This window comes from Lepidochelys kempii, chromosome 12 (assembly GCF_965140265.1).
Source record: "Lepidochelys kempii isolate rLepKem1 chromosome 12, rLepKem1.hap2, whole genome shotgun sequence".
Taxonomy (NCBI): Eukaryota; Metazoa; Chordata; order Testudines; family Cheloniidae; genus Lepidochelys; species Lepidochelys kempii.
In genome coordinates this window covers 20,473,833-20,484,250 of record NC_133267.1, presented here as the reverse complement: position 1 = coordinate 20,484,250, position 10,418 = coordinate 20,473,833, and the positions used below count along the sequence as shown (strand labels likewise).

Here is a 10,418-nt window from a genome sequence, read left to right as displayed (position 1 = left end):
ATTCATCACACTAGGGGTTTAAGATAAATGAATACACTGTTAAAATGTAAAAAGATTAACCTACTATTTTGTTTCTAAATATTTGCCCCCAAAATTCCATAACTGTAAGCATATTAAATATAAATTCCCTACTCTTCGACAGGAATTCAAACATATAAATGGAAATATTACATAATGATGTAAACATAAACTGAATCAGTTACAGACACCAGACAATTAAGCAGTAACAGTTTAAAAAAAATGGAGGACCTACAATACATATTTAGGGGTGTTGTCTAAACCCCCAGTATAGATGCAGTGCTCCAATGTAAAGCAAGGCTTGCACAGGCAAACCTTATCCCAGTTTCAAACCAATCTCAGTGTTTGAAGTTGACCTCTCCCCCACATAACCATTTTTCAGTAAAGATGAAGTTTCAATAACCATTCTGTTTTTTTTAAGAGATGACATTTTTGTTAATGAAAATGTTCTCAAACCATTTTTTTGTGAAAAAATTGTTTGTTGCAAAAAGTCCATCTTTGGAGGAGAGGGGGGAACCCTTTTCATTCAAAAAAAAAAAAAAGTCAACCAGCTCTACTTGGTATTTGTCAACAGAAATTTAAGAGCCTTATCCAGAACCCATTGCAGTCAATGGATGTTGGCTCAGGCCCTACTTATATCACAGAATCATAGGACTGGAAGGGACCTCGAGAGGCCATCTAGTCCAGTCCCCTGCACTCCTGGCAGGACTAAGTACGATCTACGTCACACAATACATTATTCGCTTTTAGTTTATTAATATTGCACATTTGAGAATGTAATTAATTTTTTTCATTCCATTGTTTTTGCAAGGATATTGTAAAAACGGATACATCCAAAATTTAACCTACCTTCAACATTCCATATTGTTTATTGGTTCTTCTGACTTTGCATAATGTAGCAGCTTCCCCAGACTGAGGTTATCAGCATAGTGAAATAAATCTCTGTTTTGTGACCAGATACTAACACACCTGGCACCAGATTCCTTTTTGATATAGATTTAATATACAGTTACATGTTGCACCACCGTTCCTTTGCCCTGCTTGTTGTGAACAGGCAGGTGATAGCAAGATTCTTGGATGTTCTGAGTGCTTCAGAAAGTAGGCAAACAGCCATGAATTGTGACTGAAGGAGGAACACACAATACATGTAGCAATTCAGTGCTGTCTAGGTATAAAGGCATTAAAACTCATACACAGCTGCAGAAACATTATTTCAAAATCTTTTTATTCAACTGTTATTCAGCAATATACAATACAGTTTATAAACAAATGTCTTACCTTGCTTCCAATCTTTATTTAAAAATAAATATTATTGACAGTGAATATTAATTATGGTAAGATGTGCCTTTTTTAATCAAAATGTCTCAAAAAGAAATAATTTACTTTAATTAAAAATCAGAAAAAGGAAATCCAAAAACCTAAACACAATAATCTACTAAAAATATTTCCCTTCTTTAGAAGGGCTTTAACTCAACATCTTTACATATTATCATAAAGATAACTGCTCAACAGTTCGTGCAAAATGAATAGTCAGAGGGAAGGTTTAGAAAAGAAAAAAAATTACATTAAAATAGAGAAATCATAGGTGCCATGCACAGAGCGTGGCTTTACACCATATCATCTGGAAACTAGATTCATTATTTTAGGTGGTTTATTTTGTGTAACATCCCCAAAAATATGTTCCCCCCTCCCCATGTACAGTTTGTCATGCTTCTTTCAGTCTCTCTCTGTCCATCTTTAAAACTACAGTTCTTATCAAGGGTTTGTTTTGTTTTTAAACAGGTTCCTTTTTGTTTGGCTTAGGAATATTGGATAAAATAGTCCATCAGTGGTTTACTAATAAGTGTACAAGCTTATGCAGTATTAACAGGAACATATATAGAAGTGGGTCTGTAGCATAAATAGGTCCTGTACCTAGAAAAGAAAAAGACAAGGAGAGAGGGATAGATTAATACCCTGTCTTTAAAAAAGTGTTACAACATAGCTTCTTAATATAGAAGAATATAGGAGGATTTATTTTCATCATTTCAGTCAGAGGCCAGAAGCTTAATTTTAATAGTAAGATCACATACTAGAGCTATCCAGCTCAAATGCCTTTATTCCCCAAAGCCTGCCTCTCACTTAGGTCATTTCATTATGCATTACTAATGGTATGGCCTAAACTTGGCTTCTGTTATAGCAGCTATTGAGACTTCTATCAATATACCTTAACCCATTACACCACTTCCTGACAGATGACAGGGATCAACCACCCAGCACTTTAAAAGAAAATGACAAATGCTGTGGCTGTACTCTGCAACATTCCTTGATCAACAAGACATGTACCAGTTTTGTTTGGAATTGAGGCAGCAAGGCCGAAGCATTTTGTTTACCTTCTACACATAAAGAGCAATATCTAGAAAAGTCAGATGTGGAAGAGACCGATTAAAGTCATCTAGTCCAAACCCCAGGAAGGGCAGGATTGTCTCAAAGGCTTTATCCAGATTAGTTTTAAATGCCACAAGTGATGGGACCTTCATCCTACCTCTTGGGACTTCTCCACAGTGTAGATGATCTCATAGTTAAGAAGAATTTTCTCACATACAGATAAAATTTCTTATATCTATTACCTTGTGCTACCTTAAATAATTCTTCTCCCTGTGATGTTTACAAGTACTCAAAAGGTGTAAACAGTTATGTTCCCGGGTTTTTGTCCCTTAGCCAAGTATATTTAATTCTTTTAAATCATTCCTTGCAAGTCAGGTTTAAATCTTTGACTCTTTTTTATGGCTCTTCTCTAAATCCCCTTCCCCCCTCCCCCCCATTTGTCTAAATCATTCCAGTAACAAAGTGCCCAGAGCTCAAAATGGCAAGGATTCTCAGACTGGAGCCTGTGAACCACTTGCTGGTGACCTGTGGAAAGCTGGCTGGTTGCATGGTGCTGGCTCCCCTCCTGGTTTCCATCTGCTCAGTCACATTAAGATAGTGATAAAAATGCATTACCTACTTTCCTATATTACTTTTCCATGTAAGAAATTGCTTTAGATGCCACAAGGATGTTATACACACTGCAAGTGATCTGTGATAGTGTATGGGAGGGGAGGTGTTTCTGCAATTCGCACCAACGTTCTTACACTAGAGAGAACCCACACAGAGGCAGATTCTGCTGCCCTTATGTGAAGTAGTGCCTCTTTCCACGAGTGTTCTCATTGATGTGAACAAGACTGAACCAGGGGCTATCACTGTAGGGGTATCAGAATCTGGTCCATAGAGAGGATAAAACCCTGGAATTAGTGCATAAGGTATTTTCTCACCAGAGTCACAGAAAGAGTACTGGAGTACTGTTGTCAGCTGGGGTTGCCAACTTTCTGATTGCAGAAAACCGAACACCCTTGCCCCACCCCCTGTCCCCACCCATCGCTCACTCACTCCTTTTCACTGGGCTGGGACAGGGGGTTGGGGTGTAGGAGGAGGTGAAGGCTCTGGCTGGGGGTGCAGGCTCTGGGGTGGGGCCAGGGATGAGGGGTGGAGGAGGGGGCTTCAGGCTGGGGCAGGAGTGTGGGAGGGGGTATGGAATCTGGGCTGGGGGTGTGGACTCTGGGATGGGGCCAGGGATGAGGGGTTCAGGGTGCTGGAGGGGGCTCCGGGCTGGGGCCGAGGAGTTTGGAGTGCAGGAGGGAGCTCAGGGATGGGGCAGGGGGTTGGGGTGTGGGAGGGGGTGCAGTTTCTGGGAGGGAGTTTGGATACAGGAGAGGGCTCAGGGCTAGGGCAGGGGGTTGGCATGTGGGAAGAGGTTCGGGGTGTGGGCTCCACTTACCTCAGGCGGCTCCCAGAAGCGGACGGCATGTCTCTCTAGCTCCTAGGCAGAGGGGTGGCCAGGGGGCTCCATGCACTGCCCTCATCTGCAGACGCTGCCCCTGCAGCTCCCATTGGCCACAGGTCCCGGTCAATGAGAGCTGCAGAGCCAGTGCTCAGGGTTGCACCGGCGCTGTGGACAGGGTAGTGCGTGGAACCCCCCGGCCACCTCTGTGCCTAGGAGCTGAAGGGACATGCCAGCTGCTTCTGGGAGCTATGTGGAGCCAGCTGCTGCTGCCAACCGGACTTTTAGTGGCCCCATCAGCTGTGCGGACTGGAGCCGCCAGGGTCCCTTTTCGACCAGGCATTCTGGTCGAAAACTGGACACCTGGCAACTCTATTGTCAGCAGAGGCACCAAGGAGTATAACTGCCCTGCTACAGGTTGTTATGTTGTAGATCAAAACTGAGTCTTCCCTACTATTTTATCATATTCCCAACTCATATCTAGTTTGCTGTCCACTATCAGCTTTAGGCATTACTGCTTCTTAAGTGTGTTCCTCTGCTTTAATAGCTGCTGGATGCACTATTAAGTGCTGGAGCTTCTAATATAGGGAGTCTACAAGTTAAATGTTTAACTTTATAACAATGTAGAGAGGTTGGAAATGATTCTTCCCATAGCCAACTCCTTTCCATGCATCATAACAGTCAAAGAGTTTGCACAGAAATATTTCTAAAAAGGTGATAAAATACAAGTTTTGTTTTCTATTCATTAGCTACCGGCATTAAAAAGAAAGAAGTTTACACTGTGCCACAAGGTTGAGTTTGCGGGGCTGGCGGAAGAAACAGCTTTACACTTGTAAACCACCAAGTGTATTAGTTATGGAGTCATTGAGAGACAAACAGGGAACCATCCAGTGCTGTATTTACAGTCACTTTTCAGAGAGGAAACCTTCAAATGGGACATGAAGGCACTCAGTATCTCTGAAAAAAATCAGTCCACTTTTAATTTAGGAGTCAAGCTTTATATAACCTATTATGAAAACGTTCGTCTGGGTTTATTCCACAGGTCTGCATGCATTGTGAGTCTCTCCATGTGCGTTCTGTGGCTCAATTAAAGGGAATACTTGGAAATGTTCTTCTGTAAACAAGGCACCACTGCTCAGATTAACTCATGGCCTACATTTGCCTCACCAGCAAAGATATATTACTATTCAATAGCAAAATAGTCAATCACAAATCTGCCAGCATGTTATTAAGAATTAATTTTCACACCATCTAGCTTCCAGACTCCAATGACTTTATGAGAAGCCACCTTGCATGAATGCTGCTTGCCTTCAGTTACTGGCATTTTATTTTAAGTCTTTCCATGTACATTTGTATATGGGACCTTCAATTAAGTAACAGCTGAGCATTAAAAGGAATTTTTACAGAAAATCATTAACAAATGCAATTAACTAAGGCAGAAAAAGAAGCAATTCATAAAGTTGTTATTAAAGGGCATTAGAGATGTGTGTGAAAGGAGGGAAGCATGGCATAGCTGTATAAACTCAAGATCTAAAAAGGTATTTCCTGGTCATCTTTTGTCCTATAATTGTGTGTTGCTGCGAGGGAGGCGGAAGGTACAAGTGGGAAAAAACAGCTCACAAAGAGAAAGGGTCACACTTGGCGCATCTAAACCAACTAAACTTCATGAGGCAGAGAATGAGCCTAATACAGGAAACACGTAACTCAGTTCTCCAAGGGTCAGCATATGTGGAAACGCAAAGGGCTAGGTGACGGTCAGGTGCAAGGAATCTGTGCCTTTCTGTCTCTTTGGAGGGGCTGGGTACATTCCCAGTCCTTGCACTCAGACAGCACAAGTGTTGTCTATGCAAATCTTTCCAGACTCCCCTAAAATGGGCAAAGAGGAGGTGGGATGATACCCACCCCCAAATCCTTGCACGTGCCAATGGAGCTACCTCCATGCAGGGGAGAGTGCATAGTTAACACTTTTGAAGGATGTATCAGCAGACATACTCTCTTTGTACTGCCTCAAGGAGCTTCTGTTGAGGCAGTGGGCCTCCTCATCACCCCCTCCCTCCCAGTCATAATCCTGCCCCAACTGTCTGCTCAATGGAGGCCCGTGACAAGCCAGCCAGAGTAACAGTACCTGGGACAAATGGAACCTGTATACAGGAATGGCTCTGGACACCAGATATGTCCCTATGACAGACTCCAAAGGCTGCTCTGACAGTTGGGACTGGGGTTACCTGGTGTAAGAGCCCCTCTTCTTCCCTCCCCCCTTTAGAGTGACCTTTCTCATGCTTGTTTTTTGCCCTAAGAAAAATAATTTTGGGGAAGGTGGAAAAGTTATTTAAAATTCTATTTGGCCTTTTAGTCATTCAAGAAGAGGGGCAAACGAAGGAAGTTTTTATATCAATATGTTTTCCAGATTTGTGTCTATGCTTATATAACTCACAAATGTTCTGTTTAGAGAAGCCCGGGGCAGGTCTAGGGACAAGGGTCTTTGGCATGTAGAAAGAAATATAGTTCAGAAATAACTACAGGGAAGAGTTCCCATTCCAGACATTCTTTTCACATCGGTATGTCTGGAGATCTGTGCATTACACATAAATAGGGCTCTGTTTACATCTACATATGAGCCCGTAGACATACAGGCACACTGAAGTCAACAGAGGGACCAAGTACAGTTAAAACTCAGTCAAAAAATGCAGACTATCATACTGCAGTTGCTGGCATTAATACATTGTGCACATTGAAATAAAGGCACAGTGACCCCAATCCTCTGAGGTGCTGAAGGGCTCCTATAACTTCCAAGTGTCTTTGAAACACACAGATCCAAATGGGAACCGAGGGTGTTCAGTACTTGGCAGGTCTGGATCCTAAGGGCCCAAGCCTGCATATTACACACATTCTAAATTCTCATTTATAGCAACAGGAGATTTGAATGCCAGTGGTTATAGGATCAGCCCCATGTATGATGTATTTACTGATATACATGATCAATAGCCGTTCTCCTAATTTTTCCTTAAAAAAAGATACTGTGCACAAATATGTATATGCTAATACATAGTGATGTCTGAAAACATAAATGCATCAAGGTCAGAAAAAGCAAAGTTAAAATTGACCAGAGAAGCTGTTAAGTTGACCACATCCTTTACTGCCACTCTATTTGCTATTTTTTTGTTCTTATTGCTATCATACCAACAGATGTAACTAAATAGTTACATGTTTGAGGTTTTAAACAATCTATTTAATTTTTTGTGGTTTAAAGAGCAAGTATAATATAGCAAATGTACATGTAAAAACATGACCACTTCAACATCTCTATACTTATTATATGCATCTAAATCACTGGTACCATGAGTTCCAGCTGACAGCCCCATTTCCAAACTGTCAGCCTCATCTCATGCCTGGACCACTCTAACAGCTTTGGAGGGGCCAGCCCTTGAACTAGGGCATACAGGATTCATCATCTCCCACAGAAGCTCCACAGTTACTGTATATGGCCATCTGCAGCAAAGCCTAAGACTCTGCCTCTGAAGCAGGTGGCTGCTCTTGATGGCTATGCAAAGCTTGCCAGGGCACAGGTGCTCAGCCAGCTCCACACCTGCAGAGCACGAAGGTGAGGATTTGGCCTAGTATATTTTGTATGTTATTAAAACCTAAGATTGGGTAAAGGAGCACTGCTGCCAGTGAATAAACAGGACTTTGATTTCTAGGGTTCCTACAGTTCATTTAAGGAAAAAGAAAAAGGAGAATTTTAATAAATGGAAAAATTCCCTTGAAACAGCAGCTAAGAATTGATCATCTATAAATTTGGTCTTTTCACAGGTATTCTGAAGTGGGGCCAATAGCACCTGGTTAGGATTTCTCTTATTATGCCATGCAACCATCATCTGTAACTATATATAATAAGTGTAAATTTACAAGATCCGCTATAGCAAATTGTTCAGCTTGGCCAACACTCCTTACTGCTTTTAACAATTATTACAGGCTACTTGAATTCAGTGAGCCATACTTTGCTTTCAGTTGCATCAGTGTAAGTCTAAGTATCTCCCTTGAAGTCAGTGGGATGACGCTTAAATTTACTTCCACAAGTTACTTGACAAGCCTAGGTGTAACTGAGCAGTACTTGGACCCAGATTTTCAGGATTTTGTCGTGAGAAAGAACTGTGGGATTGATCCAGATTTGAAAGTAGCAAACTACTGTACCGAGGATCCTGACCGTGGTATCGGTCTTTATGCAGTTACTTCTGTAGTGCAGACACTTGGAAGATGAAATTTCATTTTATTTTTAGATATATATTTGCTATTTTGATGTTATTGCTATCATACAAACATATGTAACTAAATATTTAAAAGTTTGATGTTTTAAAAATCTATTTAATTACTTGTGGTTTAAAGAGAAAGCATAATATAGCAAATGTACATGAAAAACATGACATACTATATACTACAACTATTGATGTGTCATGAAATAATGGAAAAATAAAAAATATCAAATATTATTTTATTTAAATGAAATAGTTTAAAAAAATTTAAATTTTGTTTTGAAACAAGCTTTCAAAACATTTCTTCTTCTTCTGCTTCAGAATTTCTGTTTTGCTGGAAATTTTGAAAATATTCCAATTTGGAATGAAAACAAATTTCAAAATGTCAAAGTTTCCTGCAAAACAGAAATGTGAAATGTCAAAGAGCAGTACTAAGCAATAATCCCAGCAAAATTAAGTGCGGATATTGTGAGACGAAGACACACTTCGCACTTGGGTACGGAGGTATACCTGAGACGAGCCAAGCAACAGGATTCAAATGATTCAGCACAAGATGTCTTCCCCTGGGTACCCACAAAGCAGTGGGAAGGCAGAGTGGGCAGTAAAGGCAGCAAAGAGGTCAATGGTAAAAGCAAAACAGATCAGAAAGGGTCGTTACCTGGCAATATTGGACCATCAGAATGCATTGTTCCAGGGACTAGATAGTTGCCCAGCACAGGGACTGGTGGATCAGAAGACCAAGACAGGGCTTCCTATGAGGGGCAGCCCAGCAGAGGAACAACTGCCAGGACAAGAAGCTCTTAAGAGAATGCCAAGCTAAGCAGCAGCCTGCTACAACAATAGAACCAAGGATCTGAGGCCATTACACACAGACAAGCAGAGCTGGGTCCAACCATCAAAGAGCCACACAAGGCAATGGCAAAAGATAATAGTGGGATATGCATCGTATGAGGTAGCTACAGATTCAGTACAGCAGTGGAGATGAAACCCAAGACAACTACAGAGTAGCAGCAGACAGCTGGCACACCCAGACAGGGCCAAGACCAAGACCAGGAGGATTTATAACGAGCCTCAGCCATGTGCTGGCATGACAGAAATACAGAGGACCAACAGAATAAAAGCAGCAACAGGGCAGAAACAAGTCCCCCACCAACAACAATAACAAAAACAAGATGACTGGTTCAAAGACCACTATATTGGAAGAACTATGAGGCCTAACAGGCCACAGTGGGCCGCCAGTAAAGGCTGTTTCCCATGGGTGGGCTACATACTGGAAACCTCTGGTCCCAGCAAGTCAGCAAATGCTTGCACAGAAGAGGCAACAAACATTACTGAATGGAAAGATGCAGCAAACTGCATGGAATTTGTAGGAAGGGGCACAGATTGCAGGAGGCACCAGGAAGTTAGTCTATGTGCACGTATTGAACGCTAGCTGCAGTTGCAGCATCTCTGTAAAAAGTTCTCTCTAATTTCACAAGCGTGGAGCCCTCTCGTGTTATTTCCCTGCACACAGTACATGTCAACAGCACTCACTGTTGAAGAGGTTAAGGACTGAATGGATTGTGGAGACTGAATTATTCTTTCACCCCAGAAGCAGCCACTGCAGGCCATGCTTGAGACACATTAGTGGGGAACTTGCACCTCAGTCACTTATGTACCTATGCTGTAGACTCAGAGAAACAGAGGCCTTCATTTTCCAGGGTGTCAATCCAACACCACTACAAGCACTCTCACAAACAAAACAGAGTCAAAAAATTCAGAACCAAATATTCTTCCTCTCATCCTTCCTCTTCTCTTTTTTGGGCTGGGTCTGTCTTATTATAGGATTGTCATTACCAGAACAGTGAGGTCCTGACCCTGGCTGGAACCTGTAGGTGCTATTGTAATTAATACAGATATAAATGATTATAAGTTGTTAACTATCAATGTTAATTATTTTTAAACGGCAGCATGGAGGGTTTTATTTAGGAGTCTGAATATTCCATTGAAATGTTGGAAACCGAGACATAACAGCATAGTGCATTAGAATCCAAAATTAAATTGTTCAGTCTAGTTTCAGTGTCCAAGTTGAGTGAAATGCAAAAGTTAGATGAACAGCATCAATGAGGAAAGTGAACTAGTTATGAACAATTATTTCATTCTGATGGATTTAAAATGTTATTAGTAATAAAAACAAATACAATGGCTCTGATTTTGTTTTCTTACTCTAATATAAATCTGGAGTAAGTCTACTGAAATGACTGGAAGTACTCCAGTTTCACACCAGTGTAAATGAAAAGAAAAATGAAGCCCATACATTTTAACTTGACATGATCCCTTTAATTAAATTATTACGTCACACAGTAATGGGC

At 41.2% G+C, this 10,418-nt stretch overlaps 1 protein-coding gene across 3 annotated transcripts in view; it reads right to left on the bottom strand.

Moving 5' to 3' along the window:
- Window positions 1–1,276: 1,276 nt before the first annotated feature.
- VSTM2B (V-set and transmembrane domain containing 2B) overlaps window positions 1,277–10,418 on the bottom strand; it is a 33,187-nt gene continuing 24,045 nt past the window's right edge. For all 3 annotated transcript variants that reach the window (XM_073307764.1, XM_073307765.1, XM_073307766.1), the window contains one exon: window positions 1,277–1,932. In XM_073307764.1, the coding sequence (XP_073163865.1) occupies window positions 1,844–1,932 (89 nt within the window). In that variant the 3' untranslated portion in view covers window positions 1,277–1,843. The remainder of the gene's footprint in view (window positions 1,933–10,418) is intronic.